A 19,375-nucleotide genomic window follows, 5' to 3' on the forward strand; every position below is an offset into this window, starting at 1 on the left:
TTAAAAATCAATTTTTGGGAAAAAAGTTATTTTCTGATCTCTTTAAAAAAATATTTTTATCGAAAAATTGAGAAAACTTCAAGTCAATATATATACTTTCAATAATTTTCTCACAACTCATATATATATATATATGTATATATATATTTATATATATATATATATTTCAAAAATAAACGAAAAATCAGTACTGAACTTTTTAAAATTTTTGACCTGAAATTCAGGCTCTTACAAAGGCTCTAAAAAAATTTTTCAACGAACCTTCTAGTTTTTTTTAGTGTGGAGAATCGAGTCTCAGACTTAAAAAAAAATGTTTGGAAACCTGAGGTACAAGCTTGGCCCATAATTAAAATAAAATAATCCATATTGTGTTTTAGAAATATATGTGTGTGCACATGCATGTGTGTTCATACAGGGTTATTAATAATTTTAAAAAACATTAGCGATACGCTAAATAATTGAAAACACGCAACCGGCCACATAAAATAATTATTATTTAAATGGATCTTTGGTTAAACAATAACTTTTTCTTGTAAAACGTCAGATCAGTTTTTGCTACTATTTCAGAAGAACGCTGAAATAAAACTGAAAATAATCAGCATCGCTACGTTTTTGTGGCATTTTTAGAAACAACCATTTTTCATACCGTTTCTTATGTTAAGAATGATAAAAAAGCAAAGTAAAAATCATCACGTGCTTATAAACTTAGTAAAACTATTATACCTATTGAGATTTAGTTCAATTAATGCATGTTAAGTATAAGAACTAACGAGCAAGTATTCTATGCACACAACACTATAATATTTTATTTTAATAATGTTAAATAAGTTTTGCCTATTGTACATTCATAAACATGTCACTACTCTGATTTTTTCCCAAGGACGTGAACTTATCCAAAGTAGCTTGTAATCCTTCTGGAACATGACCAGCATCCAGCTCCTGGCACCACAACATATACTGAAAAATAAAAATAAAATAATGTTTTTTATGTAAATTAAATGATTAATACAACAATTTTACGGGGCCACAAAAAACAAAAGGGTAAGGGTACACATGAGCCAACATATATTTCTTACACATTTCGAAGTTCCAAATTTGAATGCAATATTTAAATTACTTCATCACGTCGTAATTTCATTGTTATTTCTAAAAAAATAACGATAAACATTAAATCGGCTAAACATAGACGTTGAGATTAAAATATATTATAATTGTCTTTAAATCTGAAAAAAACAACAAGTCATAGAATAAAATCCTAAATTCTATGCAGACAAATAATATTTTTCCATAAAAAACTAAAATTGCTTTCATACATCCCAATAACTCCAGAAAAAAATAAAGTCAAAATAGAATATAAGATCATTACTAAAAGCAGTACTACAAACTTTCTATTACTTATCATAGAACTTGAATTATATATAGTTTGTTGATCCCGGCTATGGCGTCTTAGTTATATCCACTCCATTATTTGTTGCTGCTAAATTTTTAAACTTTACTTAAAACTGAAAACGCACGTAAACAAGTAAAACTTTTCATATCTGTCCATAAAAATGTCTTAACAAAATGGCAGTGCTAGATACAGAGAGCAACTGACGGTACCATCCAGCGAGTATTGCGCGACAGCTCTGCGGGTTTAGTGATGGTATGTTTAAGCTGTTATTAGAAAATTTTTGAATTTTTCTTGATGTTTCTGTCTGTGGTCGAAATTTGTTGAAGTCCGTATGAAACCTTTTACTTTGCTCTCCGCTGAAATAACTGAAGTTTTTGGAGGAATACACCATATATGGGTCTAAGGAACTTAGTTTAAAATTCACAAAATATACTAATTTTTGAAAACTCTTGACCATTTTTTTCATACTTACTTTATACTCTGGGTTCTTTCTATTTCTTAAAAAGTCTTGAATAAATTCTAAAACTTGATCAAGTCATTTTTCCGTCATGGTTATTTTCTCCTTCAAAATCTTATTTTACGAATGGCATCTAAATACAAATGCATGCGTATATTTTACGAAAAAATTTATGGTTAGCGTTTCCTTCGTACATAAATAAAAGAGAATAGATGAACCAAACGATAGATCGATGGCCTACCAACATGACTACGAAAGTATACACTGCAGCTTTAGTAGATTTTATGTTATAGTTGCTTCAAGCCTTAACATCGCATTAAGGCTTTATAACGTGTGTCTAATTAAATGATTTTTTTTATTAAAGTAAAACAAAAATGTCTTTAGATTACAAATAAAAACAATCCTCTTACTTAGTAAAAGCCACTTGGCATGCAATAAACAAATCATCTGTAAAAATAGAATACTATTATTAGTATTTAACAAAATTTTTCCATTCATACGTTTATATCTGTATTCCTCTTTATATTTATACGTTTTTTACGATTAGAATTTATTTAAATTTTTTTTGTGGCCGTAAATATATTTTTTTTGTGCTACATGTTTATATGAGGCGCTAAAAGTCACTGTTTTCAGCTCATTTTATCGGTCTTATTCCTATCCTAAGAAAATGTTGCAAATATTACTTTTTATCTATTTTTAGTCAGCTTTCTGATGGCAGGGTTAGTTTTAAAAAAAAAAATTCATTTTCACTGGAAAAAAAAAACACAAAACATGCTGTATCTCGAAAAGGCATTTTAAATATTTTTTTTAAGGCTGGACGGAAATATAAGAATTTGTACATTGAAAACACCATGTAGCACAATGTGCTCTTATTAAAAAATAAATTCAAGTAAAACGATATCAAAGAGTATGTATAAGTTCGATTATACATTTTTCATACGACTTTCTTCTATAAAAAACTTTTGTTCCCTTGTAATAACTCTTTTCCAGGGCATACAAGTTTTCTGCTATTAAAATTCCGTTATTAGAGCAAACTTGAAGACTTGCACGTCCTGCACCTCTCTTCAAGTTGGCTCCAATACCGTTACATGCTCCCTTTCCATGAGCAGTAGCAAAAAAAATGACATTAACAGTTAATTGTAAAATTTTTTTTGTGGAAAAGTATGTTTCTTAAATTGCTCTTAATTTTTATGTATTGACTGGCCACATCAGTTATGCAAAAAATTTTTTTTTCTACAAATTTTGATTTCAAATAATTCATTACAACTTTTGATACTCAGATACAGCAATTGTATCATTATTTAGGTTATCGGAAATAACAGCAGTGTGTTTGTGTTTGAACTCATTTTTTTATTTACAACAAATAACAAATGTAAAAATGGAGGCAATATTCTGCTTTAAATGTTTCAGATCTAAAGCTTTAAGAATTAGTGTAAAATTTTTATGATGTCCACGTACTCAAACATTGTTTGTACTGCGAGTTCCAGCTAAAACGAACTGTGATAGTCTTAATTGTGAAAATTTAGTATTTTTATGCAGTAAAATAAGCAATCAATTTTATAAATATTTCCAAGCAGTAATCTTTTCTGAATATGTTTTCGTTCACCGTTTTCCTGCTTGACAGATACAAAATCGTTCATACCTGGCATTAATTGACTTATATCGTCCTTTTATAAAAATTCTGAACTAAAACTATTAGTTCTTCTGAAAAAGAATTGCCTTTTCGTTTAGGTGCACCGCAACCAAATTCTCTTATCAAGTCATTACAACTCCAAAAATCAGGAGCACGAGAGTGTATCTGAATTGTCTCTTGTGTCTCTGTAGTCTCTGAAAACTTTTTATACTTTTTCGAAAACTAAAACTGCTGCTTTGTGATGATTATTTCAACTTTCAAATTACAATTTTTTTTCATTATCATGACTTGAATCAGATTTCCGAAATTTGACTGAAAAAAACCTCGAAAATGCTATTTGCAGCATTTTTCACGGATAGGAATAAGGCCGAAAAAATAAGCTGGAAAAACTGATTTCGGAAACAGTTTTGCGTGAAACGCCTTATATGTGTTCTATTTCTTTAAGGCTATACATGCATCTGATAACTGAGGTATTTAGCGAGGTTTACACTTAGTACATCGAAGTACATAAGGCTATTGAAAAATTCACTAGAAAATTTATAATTGTTTACATGTGTATTTGCACTTTTAATAAAAATTTATTGATTAGCAGTTACAAACAATGGAATAAGAATACTAATATGCCATAATAGTTATTAATATACTATATTTAATGTCAATTCCACGAAGAGTAATACAGAAATAGATACTTGTGCTATATCCCTATCTGTTATAGTTTCACATTTCATATTGATTTTATTTAAGGTAAAGCTAGAACTGTACCATTCTTCGCAACTTAAGCTTTAAATTATGAAGTAGCACACAAAAATATGTAAGAAAAGTGATGACAGACTTTTTTCATCGAAAAATATCATTTGTCTGCATAGAATTTTGAATTTTATTCAACGTTTTGTTGTTTTTAGACATTGGGAGAAAACTAAAACGAGTTAACTAGTGGCATAAATAGCTACCCCACAAATTCTACGGAGCAGAGGAAAAATACACGCCTGTTAGTGGCACAAGGAAGGCATACATCAGTTTGGGCTCCATGCTTTTCTCAAACAGGCAAAGAAAATTTCTTTTATTTGAATTATTATTCACGATTTTTTTTAATTCCGGTTTTTTTAATTCAGAAATCACTTTCACAAACTGTTGTAAACATTTGCAGTAAATAAATTTTCTTAACTATTGACTAGGAATTTTATTGTATAACTGCATCAATTCGTCAACTATTACTCAACTAGCAACATAACTTTAATTAATTATATTCATCGTCCATGAAAGGTTCAGACATGGCTATTCTTACACCACATGGTGATTTAGCCGTACGATTTATGATGGTAGGTATGAGTAGGGTAAATTGGTGGAAGAAACCGTAGGTTTTTGGATAAGCTCGAATTCTTTCCAGAAAAAGCTTCATTTTTTAGTAAAAACTTTATTCAGAAGTGAGATATAAACCCTAACTATCAAGACCTATAAGCAGACACGCTATTTACAAAGCCATCAAGTAGCTGACACAAACTGTATTTAAGAAAATTGAAAAGATTATCTGCCATTTAACGGGTATGGTATTAAATTGAATTTCTTATTTTAAAGAGCTAAGGTCAACAGCCTTTGAGAGCTCAGCTTATTATATGAGTGTTTGATACAGATAGCAGTTCCCATAGGTAACTCATTAACACATTGCCAGTCATCAGTTAAAAAAGATTTAAAACTATAGAGTATCAATTAAAATTAACATAATGATAATTTAGAAACAGCTTGTAGGCTAAGAAGAGAATATAAGCTAAATATTAAATATTAAATAACAAAAAAAAAAGAAAAAAAAAAAAAAAAATTTTAAATAGATGTAAGTAAGAATAGTTAAAATGTCAGTATAGAATAGTTAAAATGTCAGTATAGAATTGTTAAAAAGGGGAAAGCAGATGTATATCACAGAACAGTTCGTTTGATCATAGACTGATGAAAAGCTGTAGCCGCTCGTAATGATCACGCAGCAGGAACTCCGCAAGTCCTCTCCCGATGCAAGGCCTCACCGAAAGTTCGCGCAGCCCATTAGGTAGGTGGCTCCATAATCTGGCAGCAGTAATGTGGAAAAAGTCCATATAGATGTAAGTTCTCGCCCATGGGATAATTGGTTCTGAAGGTTCTGCTCTCCTGGACTCTGCAGCATCTGCAGGTCGGAAGGAAAATCTTTTAGCCAAGTATAATGGCTCACCTGATGTAATAATCCAGCTGAGTCGGTGGATGCAGATATATTCACGGCGAACACTATACGGCAGGGCATAAATCCCAGGCACTTGTATGTCGGCGTAATGTGTTCAAATTTCCTAAGATCCATTGCAAATCTAACCGTGGCGATCATGCTGCGCTGAATTCTCACTCGCAGCTCAGATGACAGACCAATAAACAGCCCTGCTCCATAAACGTAGTACAGGAATATCAGGGACTTAATCAGAAGCAGATGCACACGAGGCTCCAGATAGTCACCACACCGTCGGAGCCACGAGAGGGCAGCAAAACTCCTCCTTGTTGCTTCAATCGTTTACTGAGTCCAAGTCAGGGCGCCGTCCAGTATGACGCCGAGAATCTTTACATTTCCGTTATATGGATGTCACCATCGCCAATGCGCATCCTCGGCAGGTCCAACTCCCGAATGCGGCAGATATAGCCACGAGAGCCAAACCATGTAGCCTGGGTCTTTTCTCGGTAGATCTTCAAACTATTTGCCAAAGCCCATCGGTAAAGTCTATCAAGGTCCTCGTTCAGACTCCTAATCAGTATTTATATCCTTGTAGAGTCCGTGTATGTAGACTATGAAGTCATCTGCATAGATATGGTACTTGCAATGTCTAAGAACCGAAGGCGCATTGTTTATATACAGGGAAAAAATAAGTGGGTCAAGAACGCTCCCCTGCGGAACACTCGAGAATGGGACCAAAGGATAAGATTCATCGCCTTCACCATCCATGACAACATACCAGCGGCCAAACAGGTCTGATCAAATCCAGGCACATGATGAGTCAGAGAACCCCATCTTCTCAAGCTTTTCAGAAACAAGGCCGACATTCACCCGGTCAAACGCCTGGGTAAAATCAACCGCGACCAGCAACGTGGTTCTCCGATCGTCCGCAGCCCTACGGATGTCATCAATCATCTGCACCAAAGCGGTGTGAGCACTGTGACGCTTCATGAAGCCCGACTGGAACGCATCGATTAGATCAGAACGCCAAACATAATTAGAAATCTGCTCCACTACAACAGTCTCAAAGACCTTCGAAGGCGCCGGCAAATTACTGATGGGTCATAGGTGGCTCATCTCTAATGGCAGTCGATGCTTAGGTATAGGACGCACCATCGCCACTTGCCACACGTAAAGGAATTCAGCCGACTGCAGCGAGCTGTCACAAATGTGCAGGAGTACCGGAAGTATCACCGGGAGACACTCCTTGATGTAGCTGACCGGAATCCCGTCAGGTCCAATTGCGTTGGATTTGGCTGAGCAAACTGCTCTGACAAATCTTTCCGGTATGACGTGCGAACAATAAAAGCGGCTCTCCGGAAAAACCCACACGGTAGGGCACAAGTCTCGTAGCACCCCCGCGCAGTCCCGTTCGACAAAGTACCGGTTGATCTCATCGCAGCCCGCAGGAAGAACAAATAGCTCCCTGCTTCTCGAAGAGGCACCCATCTCACTGATGCATCTCCATGTTTCCGTCACACTTTTGGAGGTAGCCAGCCTCGCCACACAATAGGTAGACATTGCACAACGCGTCTGAATCTTTAACTGGTTCCGTAAGAGCTTATACGTCAAGTGATCTGATGCTCTTCTGTATTGCCTGTAAATTCTCCATGATCTGTTACGAGCCCTGATAAGGCGTCGCAGTTCACATGTGAGTTAGGGCGAGCCTCTGTTTCCTGGAATGAACGAGCAAAACGGCGCATGGCAATCAAACAGCTGATTGAGCTTATCCGTAAAAACTCAACCTTACTGCTAACGTCCCCCAGCGCAAGCACTCCACTCCAATCGATGCGACGCAAGTCGCTGCCAAACCTTTCTAGATTGAAGTTCCAAAACGAACGGTGACAAATCTTGCGCTTCCTGTGCTCAGGAATCTTAAATAACAATACCGCCAAAAGTAAATCATGCTTGGAGACACCAGAGTATAACATCTGTGAATGTCCACGAACACGTTCTGTATCATTAACACAAGTATAGTCTATGGTAGATTCAGAGGTTTCCGCGTGATAAGTCGGCATGAACGGATGCGGCTCAAGCCCGCAAATGCTCAATTCAAACTTTTCACTTAATCTATGTTAAAATCGCCAAGCAGGATGGCAAAATCGTAAACAACGCTGCAATTCATTAGCACTTCCTCAACGTCTGGCCAGTATCCAGCCTTTAAAAGGGAGTATACAACTCCAAGGAGAACTCTAGTGCAGCTGAGCCGCAGTCCAACGAATAGGTATTCAGGCCTTTTAAAGCATGCACCGGAACCAACCGACTAACAGATGATCCTGCATGGTATCGACTCATGCACGTAGAGTGCCACGCCACCACCCATGGGATGAGAAGATAAAAGGATTTCATATAGTAGTAAGAAAAATTTGAAAACCTTTTGATCATAGGTTTACACAAAATGGCGTAGCCAATTAATTTTCTACGTGCGTATTACAATGGTAGCTGATGAGGATTAAGGACGTAAAGCTATCAGATTTTCATACATTTAGTATGAAAGATAAGATAAGACCTCGATGAACGCTCCATAAGCATTGTGATGAAAATACGAAAAACACGTAATCTTTAGGTTGCCAGCCAACGTCTTATGTCATTTCTCATGTTCATCTTTAGATCAGAGCGTTTTGCGACGTAATGTTGAATGAAAATAACTATATTTCAATAAAAAACAGGTTGTAAAAAATTTTAGAGAATTTTTTAACAGCTTAAATATGGTTTTTCAATTAAAAACATCTCAAAAAGAACGCATCCGATTAAAAGTACAGCAAAAGGCAGAATAAATATACTATCTCTTTAAGGTCATCAACGATTTAAAAAAAATGCGTTATCAAATAAAAAGCATGGAGCAACGTCACTTGAAAATATAAAAATAAATAACAATATTTAATTCAAAATCTTTGGCAATACTACAACTGCTATGGTTTTAATTAATTATGATACTCAAATTAATGAAATTTTTTAAGAAGCTAGCAAAACCATGCTTCCTTTCTAATTAAGACAAATTTTTGCATGATTTAGAATTTCAGAAAAAATTCAAAGCGATGATACATGGGAAAATTATTAAAGTTATTTTACAGAAGATTTTAGTGATGATGAAGAAAACTGTGCTTTTCTACACATTAATCTAATTTTTCAATTGAAGGATAAATCATGCTTATTTTATCAGCTTTAAAATAAATTAATTTAAACTGAAATGATAACACTAAAGAATTTCTTATAGGTAAACAAATGTTTAATTAAATGTATCTTAAGGCAAACAATGATCAACAAATGTTGTTAAAGTTATATGCGAGAAAACTAATAGAATTTTTTTTGTTGATCCTGGATGGATCAAGCAGTACTTTTTTGTACAAAACGTTAAGTAACTACTCTATTTGACAAGGTAAAAAAATTTTATGGCTTCAACTGACATCGGATGAGTAGTACTTCCATAAGGAATGCCCATTCATAGCACCTTTAGTTTAAAATTGGAGTTGAAAATGGATCCAAGAAAAGAAATCGCGCAAAGTTGATTTAATAATTTGGGATGATGCCTGCATAATCCAAAAAAAAGCTTTAAAAATAATCGACAGGACTTTTAGCGATCTATGTAATTTAAACATACATTTTGGAAACAAATTAATTGTTTTAGGTGAAGATTTTTGTCAAATTTTTGCTTGAAACGACTACCACTTTTATAATTGCTTTATCAAAACGTAAAGATTTTTTTACAACATGTAGTTTTAAAATGTCTTAAAAGACTTGTATGTTCATTTTTTTAAATAGTTACAAAAAAATAATAATTTTAAGAAAGTCGAAGCACTAAAAAATTTATGATAAATAATAGCGTAAGAACTTATTTTTAACGTAGTGTCTATTTACACTGTATATCCACGTAATTACGTGGTATAGTGGATACGCATGCGCGGTGGGCAACTCTACTGTCCGGTACTGATAGGGTCCAAGTTTATTTTTTTTCCGAGCGAGCGAAGTGAACGAGGCGCATGCGTATACAAGATGCGACTAGACACAGCATATTTATAAAACAATATACATAGTTAATAAGCTTTGTATTTTTATTTGGAAACAAGTTTTTTAACGTTATTTATAATTGTAAAGTTAATCTATTGGCTTCATAAGCAGTGTAAAAATAATTAATACTATCAAAATTATTTGTCGTAGTATAGGGTTACCTACAGTGACGGCTACGACGTTTTCTACAACTTTATTATAATGTAAAAGTTATAACATTAAATGTAAAAATTTTTACGTATTCATATAACTATAAAAATAATCTATTTTTTTATTTGTTTCGGGAGGCTGTAGAGAGGTATAATAAAAAACCGAGCAAATTTAGCTTATTTTATGGAAGGGTTGTGGGGGTGATATGTGGTAAGCCCTACCTCAATTTCTATATAGAATTGTAATATATACATCTATCTAATATGTAGTTATTATTACCAATTTTCTATCCGACTCAATTGGTCACAACGGACAGATTCTTGTACTTTACTATTTCCGTCTGATCTGTATATTTACAATATAATATAAAAGGAAAATAATTACTAGTTTTTTTGAGGTACCTGTTTTGTCCTTACCTAACATCTTTGACCTTATGGAGAATATGAAAATTTAATAGAATATGAAAAATTCCTATAGGTAAAGAACCAATTTAATGACGTAAAACTGAAATTAATTTTCAACTCATTAAAATAATTTTATGATTCATAATCAAGTATCATTGCACAAACCATCACGTTCATTTAATTTCTTTAACATAACTATTGCTCTAACTTTTGAGCAAAGTTTATAGGGTAGTTGTTTTAAAATTTTATTACTTAGAAATTGAGTTTTTATGTTTTGAGCAGTCCGTATGACTTAATTAATGGGAAATAATGTTATTAGCCTTCCAATGTCTTAGAACTTTGAATGTTTTATTTTTTCCTTTTCTAAGTTTTAATAACAATTTAGTAAAATCCATATCTATCGATAAAATATTTATAGATAAAATGAAATGAAAAAAACTTTTCTATAAAAAAATAGTTTAACAGTTATAGCTATTGCCATACTTCTATTATTGTTTTTTTGACAGATACCGTTTCGAGAAAATTGTCTTGTAACACAATTTATTTGTTCGATTTATTTATATTGGATCGATTACGCAAAGTTCTGTATACGATTCCTAAGGCATTTTTAAGAATTCCATTTCATTTAAAACCAATACTATTATGATTCCAGTCCAAGCCATTGATAAAATATTTTTACTTTGAGAAACGAAGTTATTAACTAATATTTTATCCAGAAAAGTTTTTTTGATTTTTCTAATTATCATTCAATCATATGTACACTGAATTTCCATGTGTGTACATGATGGAAATTCTTTAGTGTTATCGTTTTAGTTAGATTTTTTATGGAATCGGTAAATCAAACCATAAGCATGATTAATCTTCAGATTCATTAAATTTAATTTACATGAAAAAGAGGACGGTATTTTTAACTACAAACAAAATCATTAGCAACCAAGTTTTTATTACTATAAATTAAATCCATACCGAATGCAGTCTCTTAAAATGTTTATTGTTTACTATTATTATATATCTAAAAGTCTTTGAATAATGTTGTTTTTCATTAAATAACGCTTATTATTTAATAACTACAATAAAATTTTCTCACAATTTTTAGAATACTAGCGGCCCTCCGTCTCGGAGAAAAAATGACAACTTATATAAACCTACGGTGTGAGTGAATGCCCAGTTCCTTGGTAGCTCAAGTAGCAAAGAAACGGTCTAGTAAACAGGAGATTGTGTACTTGATCTGCACCCGGGAAGGATATTTTTCTCATTTTCACTCATTTCTTCAAAATTTCTTGATAGAGCAATAAAAGTGAGCTGTAGTTTTTAATACTGAGTATATTTGTTATCGAAAAAGGACATGGGTAGTTTAAAGAGTACTTACATAAAAGTGGCACAATCTAAATATGTACCAATTAATACGATGAGTGTTTTAGTATTGCTTGTATACTTCGTAAGATCACATTAGATTTCTAGTTTATTAGCAAGCTTTAGAATCGTTTTCCAACTTTCCTGTTAATATAAGCTTTAATGTAAATATAATTAATTGACATTATTTGAACATGTTTTATTGATTTGTTACTATTTATTAACTTGTCATGTTTTTGCCAAACATTTTACTTAAAATGCCAAATAAAACACGATTAAATATGTTCTACTTGAGAAAAATTACGTGAAAGTATTAAGAACGCATTATCATTCGTGGTTTTATCAACAATCACTATAAATATATTAATAATCAAACACTAGCAGTTGGAATAGCTAAAAGTAATAGCCAAAATATAAGAAAAAATTTTTTTTTTACAAAAGGACTAATATAGAACAAAAGTATTCTGCATACACAGAAAAAAAGAAGGGTACAAACTGCGTATTTGTTCTTCAATATCTGATAAATCATAAATGTACGAAAATTGTCCATATCGCCCCCGCTGCATACAGAAACTCTGTAATAAGTCCCTTGATGAAATAAACATGTAAATATACATAAGTATACATGTATACTAGTCGAGCTTCACCTGCGTGCGAGCTTCGCGCGCCAACTCTCCAAGAATTATTCGAAACTTAAGAATTTAAAAACTTAAAATCTACAAAATAATGCTCTTGTTTATCATACAATCAAGTTCCAACAAGTGTTACTCAGTTTGTTCTACTATTCTTAATAATTTTTCGTATTTCTCTATACACCCAAAATATACATACATAAATAAATATACATACATAATAAACATATTGTTTCGTATAAAATTATTTTATTATATTTTAAATACAACATGTACTTGAAATTGCACTATTCAGAAATAAAAGTTTTATTATAAATGCTTTTTTGTTAAAGAAGAATGTACATTTTTTTTTTTTTTAAATTACAGTGCTCTATATCCGGCTCTCTTAATAAGGGCACTACTATGGGCACTTAGCACTTGGGAAAGGGACAAGGAAAGGGATGGGAGGCCTCCCGTTACAGGAGGGGGGTAAGTGGAAATTAGGCAATTTTTGCTGCGAGAAGGTCGCTTAAACCCTCCTCAAGGAGCATTGCGTGGTGAAAAAGCACATGTGAAAGTCACAGAGGTACTTGCCCGAAAGTCGTATTGGCCGGGAATTGAACCACGGTCTCCCGTGTGCCAATCCACGATCTAGCCGACTGAGCCACCACGCGCTCAGAAAAATGTACATATTTGTATAAGACTATGAATCTACATATTCATAAATTCGTTTTAAATACTATAATTACACAGTAGTAATATGGTATTTAAAACAGAAAATAAAATTATAAAATTTTTCTTGTTATAAAATTAGCTTTGAAAACTTTACGACGATTTTTGTAATGATAAAATTTCAAGTACAAAATTAAAATTTGTTCTGTTTTTTAATTTTGTAAGATTAACTCTATACTAAAATTCAAAAATTTTTAAGATGAATGTCAAAATTATAATATTAATAACAAATTTTGTAATGTGAGCATTTTTATTTTATTTAATGTTAAAGTTTAAAAATACAGTATCCTAATGTATCAGTTTTTTTATGCTTTCACTTGTTAAAATTCCAATTTTTAAGATGCATTCTATGTATTTAAGAAACTTAATTTCTTAGAGAAAAATGAAAAGCTGTAAGGAATATACTTTGACAAACAAATAATAAAATTGTTAACGATAAAAAATTTTTTTCTATACAATGTTTTCAATGTTTGGTTGGTTCTCCGAAACATTTTGTATAAACATATTTTCAGGATTTTTACATATTTTTACCAATACGTATGGTTGATCATGAGAAAACAAAGGTCTTTTGTAGTAAAATCCTAATTTATTTAAAATTTGACCCTGCGATTCGTTAGTTGTCATGGAAAAAGCTAGAATTAATGGCAACTTTTTTCTGTATCTTATAAACGGTAAAGATGAATTATTACCAGTATTTAACGTGATTCTTCGAATAAAAACTTTATTACCAGATTCTCCACCAGTTATTATTTCTGCTACTAAATTACATTTGAATAATTTTGTTATACGTAGTCTTGAGCTATTGCACAAGCCATCGAATATACTCAAATTTCTTTATAAATATAACAATAGCATCTACATTTAAATTTAAAACAAGTAAAAGACCTTATGGTTCCGTTTCCATTGTCCATTAACAATGATAAAAATTATAAATTTGAAGTATTTTTATAAAAATAAATACTATATAGTTTCAGTCATTATAGAACTTAACAACCATGCTTTATCACTAGAAGGATTTGTCTAAAGTCGCCTCCTAAAATAAATAATTTTCCATCGAATGGAATATTATTATATCACATGAATCTTTTTAAATTTTATTTACTATTTCTAAAGATCTTTAAAGGATCATTGAAGGTTTGTCCCAAATAATTACATTTACTACGCGTAATTATTTTTTTTCCATCAGTTTCGTACTCTTTAAAAGAACTTTCAATGTTATTTAAATCTAATGATAATCAAAATATTCTATGACTTGACATCTTTTTAGGTAATGAAATGAAACCGTTTCTATCCAAGCCATAGATAGAACCTTTTTTTTCACTAAAATTAAAAAATTAATGTTTCATTTGGTTCTGGTACTCTATGATCTTAACATGACTTTCGTAAAGCAATAGCAGTATCTTTAAACGTACTGTAATGTATGTTGTTATCTGTTTTAAAACTTTTGAAAAATTCAGCTCCACTCACCCGATTTAAAATTAATTAAAAAAAAAAAGAAAAAAAAAACGCTCAGAGTCTATAGGACATTGTATTCAGTCCCCCTTTTGTTAAATTATGTCTAACTCTTTTTCTCTTAACCCAAGTTATTGGCGTCGAATTAAAACAGTTGTTTTCTATAATATTCACGTACCTCACTTATTTTTTGAAAATATATATTTCATTTTATTTAAACTAAGCCGTTAATGCTGTTTCAGAATTTCTTACAGCTTTCAACATATTATTTTCTTGAAAATTTATTTTTTGTTCATTTTCAATATGTACTGGTAAGTTAAACACTGAATGACTTCGTTAACAAAGAGGAAATTTTTATAATTGCCATGCTGTTTTCATACAGTGTTGCCAGATTGGGCGGTTTCCCACAGATTGGGCGGTTTTTGAATAAAATTTGCGGGGTAAAATTACGGTTTGCGGTTTACTTTCTTTTAGGCTGTTTAGAAAATAAATTTTGCGGAAAAATGTTTGATTTGCGGTTTTTAAGTTCAATTCAAAAAATTAATTAAAACCAAATGACTTAGTTTCATTCGATTGGTACTAACTATTTTATTCAAAACACATGGATGATTAATGTGTACATATAACAACGTGTAAAAGTAAATTTAAAATATAATAAAAATAAATTTAAAAGTATCTACTTAAGTGCACCCAACGTCAATTATTTTCTTCCGATCGTCCATCAAAATTTAATTTTCAATGGTTGGGGGACTCGTTCAGAAAAATATAATTGACGTTGGGTGCACTGAAGTTTACATAAAAATCTATATTTGAAGCTAAGTTTCTATATACTTTTGCATGGAAAAATGTTCCTTCATAATCTGTCTACTAAAAACGATCGTATTTATACTCCTTCTCATGATTGCTAAAATAAACATAACTTCTAATAATTTTTTTCTGATGGTCCATCCAAATTCAAATTCAGATGGTTGGGGGTACGCTCGAAAAATGTGATTGAAGTAGAGTTCAGAGTTAATATTAAAATCTTTGGAAAATTCTTGGTATATGCGAAGCATGTTTTACAAATTATTTTGTTAAAAACTAATGTTTTTGTTTTTTATCATGTATCTATTGAAACTGATCGGCAAGTATCCTTATCGCTTTCGAAATAAGCGTGTAATGTAATGCAGCCCTCTTCTTCGATGTCGTCGCTAGTGCATGCCTCTTCAGTTTGCATATTTTCATTTTCTGATAAATAAATAGATGAATCAAAGGAAGGTCTAAAGGACGCACGGAATCTTGATTTGTCATAGAATCCTTCAGCATCTGCAATTCTACAGATTTTAAAATTCCTGGCCTAGTTGTTACAGCTATATGATTACTTTGCATAACACGTGTAGAGTCCGTAAATCACTATGTAGCTGTGTGATGTCAGCATTTATTTGCTCAAAAGCTAGATTAATTTAATTGACATTCATCAAAATAGATTTCAAAAACGTTAGATATAGTTGATTACAAGAATCTAAATAAAGCTCCATTAAAGTCTTCGCTTTCAAATCATTTGTAGATGCTTTTTGAACAAAATATTCTAATAACTCTTCATATTGGGCAAGTAATGTAGATGATACTGGAAGCCAAGTCATCCATCGAGTCTTGCATAAAGGCTGTAATGCTTCAGGTATCTTACCATTGTTCCTAATCTAAAATTAGATTAAAATTTCATTTCTAAAATATAAATATAATTTACTTACATTTAAAAATTGTTTTCGGTACCTTGTAAGAATTCTTGTATTCATTTATTTTTAAAGAGCTGTGTGCGAAATATTTATAAGATTTACGCAGCAAGTAATCTAAATGATCCGGCATTTTTTTAAAGGCGTATTGCGCACATTTATCTAAACTATGGCAGATGCATTTAATTAAACATAATTTTGGAATAGTCTTGTGCAGGTGGGTGTAAAAAGAATTATTAGGCCCGCACATATTCGATGCACCATCAGTTCCTATTGCAAACAGTTTCTGGGGCTGAAGTCCTATTTCATTCAAGTACTGTAATACAGCATTTGCAAGTATCTCTCCTTTACACTTTACAACTTCTATACGGCCTAAAAAGTTAGTAACAATCGTTTCTTCAGTTTTACTATAATACCGAACGCATAAGACCATGAATTTAGTTGTCGATATGTCTGTTGACTCATCCGCAACGATAGAGTAGAAACTATCACCAATATCTTTCACTAATTCAGATAATAATGAGGGAGCAAGTACGGCTGTAATTAGTTTTGAACACTTTGTTCGATGCAACCGAAGGTTCTACAACGAACTACCTCTACCCAATAATTTTAAAAGTTCGCCAGGGTGATCGATTGTTCTTATCAACGCGTGGACAGCAACATACGTAGTTAAGCGTAAATCTATATTCTTGGCTTCAGTTGCCAAAGAATTACTGATACTGACGCCTAGAGTTAATAAAATAACATTAGAATAAAAAAAAAAAAACTTCTGGTTACATGTGTATTATGTACCCATTTGAGTCAGAGTTGACTGTTGCTTCTGATTAAATGAATTCGCTTTGCTTCTGTGCTTTATGGTTTTTGAATGATCGATTAAATCAGTGCGATGTGCTCGTAGATGACATTTACAAAACATGCAATAAGCCTCTTCTTCGCCATTAAGTACGTCTATTTCCAGGGTCTCTTTCAACCAGTCTATTAAAGAAAAATAACGAAAATGGCAAAGTAATAGACTCGTAATAAAAGTTTGTTTACTTTTCTACCTTTTAGTTCCAGCTCTCCCAACCATTTCTTTTGGAATTTTTTCTTGTACTTACTCCATTTGCCCATCGTAACTGGATATATGCTTGCACTAATAAAACTTAATACTCCCTCAGATTACTTGCAATCACAAAAAACCGTTGCTTTTCAATCGGCTCACGAGCAAACCACGACTTCACGATTCGATTATAATATTAACGCGCACACACTGAGGTTGTAGGCACACTAAACTTGAATTTAAATAGTCAAACGAACGATCGACGCTTCTTTGTTATAACTAAACATGTACGTTAAACATGTACTTTATACTTGTATTATTGTTTTCATTCGATAGCCTTGAGTCTCGATAATGTCTGAGACGCTGGTATACTGAATTACTTTTGGTATCTATACAAGAATAAACATACCTTCAACAGTATATTATTCAGTCAATAAACACTAAGGCTGTACCACACCTAATTTAAAATGCAATGAACGAAAAATGTTTGACCATCATTTTCTATCTTCGTGTTATTGTTGATAATTAATTCTGAAATGACTCGGGTGAGAGTATGTAGCTTTATTCTAATACATCAGTACATATTAGGTACCTAAAAAATAGCAATCACCAAACTCTCTTTATTTCAACGCTCAGCTATATACTTTTCTTTTTTCGTTATTTTTTAATGTCAAAAATATGGTATATTATAGGTACACATTTATCAAAGAGCTGCACTTTACACAGTCTTGAATCATGTGGATTGAACAATGGTTGTAGGTAAAGAAAATTAAAATGAAGATTTAAATTTTTATTTTATTGGACTAAAATATGCGGTTTTTGGGCGGAACCGTTTGAATTTTGCGCGATTTCGGGCGGTTTAAAGCATACAGTTTTTTGCGGTTTTTGGGCGGTTTTACCGACCTCTGGTGGCGGTTTCCACTGGAGATAATCTGGCAACTCTGTTTTCACAGGGCTTAAATAGCGACCACCTACATACCCTGATATTTCATAAAAAATTTCTGTATCGTCTTTTTTATCAGTCGTATCTGTTTTCGTTATTTTACGTAATGTTCTATCTTCTCCTTTATGAATATAATCAAAAGTATACTTTATACTTTGATTGTTTAAAAATAGAAAAAAATGCATCTTTTTTTTAGAATCTAAATTCCGACTAGACTTAAGTTTTTAACAATATTTTCATACTACATAAATATAAAATAAGATTGATTAGATATAATTTATCGATTAATTTAAAGTGAGGCCAGAATGTTTCTATAAAAATAAATTCTTTATCGTCTAATCAATTATAAAGCTTCTCGAAGGAAAACCAACACCTGACTAGCTCATCGGGTAAAGTCACTGTCGGTTATAAAATGGTCAGTTTAGCGAGTTACATAGTATATTGGAAAATATTTTTTTATTAAACTGGGTAATAGCTTGGGTGTGCTTACGACAACCAGTGTGCTCTGTAAAAAGTACCCAGTAGAATATACTGTTTGGTATCATCATTATTTTATGAACTTAAATTTTTTTAAATTATTATTTCTCATTTTATACATGGTAACCATCACATTTATAGTTAGTCATTTAATAAGTAAACTAAGTGTGTATACAATCAAATAAATATAATATGATGGGTCGGATATAATTACATCATAGTGGGTAGTCTGAGGGGTACAGAGAAGGGACCAGAAATATTGGAAATTATCTTTTTATTAAACTTGATAATAGCTTAGGCGTGCTTAAGACAATCACTGTGACCTGTAAATAGTACCCAGTAGGATGGACTGTATGGTACTATCTTTTATTTAAAAACTAAGATTTTTTTATTTCTATTTTGTATTTTATACATGTAATAATCACGTCTACTGTTACTTATTAAATATGTAAATTAAATATTTGTAAAACTAAATAAATATAATAAGATTTGTTAATGTAATTGAATCATTGTGGGTAGCCTGAGGGATGACCAAAGGGAGGCCTCAAGATTATAAGTGGTGGGGCGAGGGAGTCTGGAAAAAATAGGATATTTTTTATCGGGTTAAAATAAGGAAAAACTGTTAGGATTTTAATCTTATTTTGATGGGGGGGGGGGCTCGAAAGATATTCCAAAAGTATGTATGTACACACATATATTATTTATATGCAGTGTATAATACTTTGCTTTATTGCAACGTAGTCAGTGTAAATGCATTATTCTACACACAAGTTTTTAATGAACATTCAAGTCT

General features: G+C 32.0%; 1 protein-coding gene across 1 annotated transcript in view; it reads right to left on the minus strand.

Annotated features, from left to right (window-relative positions):
- Nucleotides 1-779: 779 nt before the first annotated feature.
- The window catches only part of REPTOR-BP (REPTOR-binding partner), a 248,075-nt gene continuing 229,479 nt past the window's right edge, over nucleotides 780-19,375 (minus strand). Inside the window, exon 4 of the mRNA XM_089598322.1 lies at nucleotides 780-957. Within this exon, the coding sequence (XP_089454448.1) occupies nucleotides 835-957 (123 nt within the window). The 3' untranslated portion in view covers nucleotides 780-834. The remainder of the gene's footprint in view (nucleotides 958-19,375) is intronic.

Source organism: Copidosoma floridanum, unplaced genomic scaffold (genome assembly GCF_036245765.1).
Source record: "Copidosoma floridanum isolate Cflo_tuat_1 unplaced genomic scaffold, Cflo_Japanese_pri ptg000006l, whole genome shotgun sequence".
In the NCBI taxonomy this organism is placed as follows: domain Eukaryota; kingdom Metazoa; phylum Arthropoda; class Insecta; order Hymenoptera; family Encyrtidae; genus Copidosoma; species Copidosoma floridanum.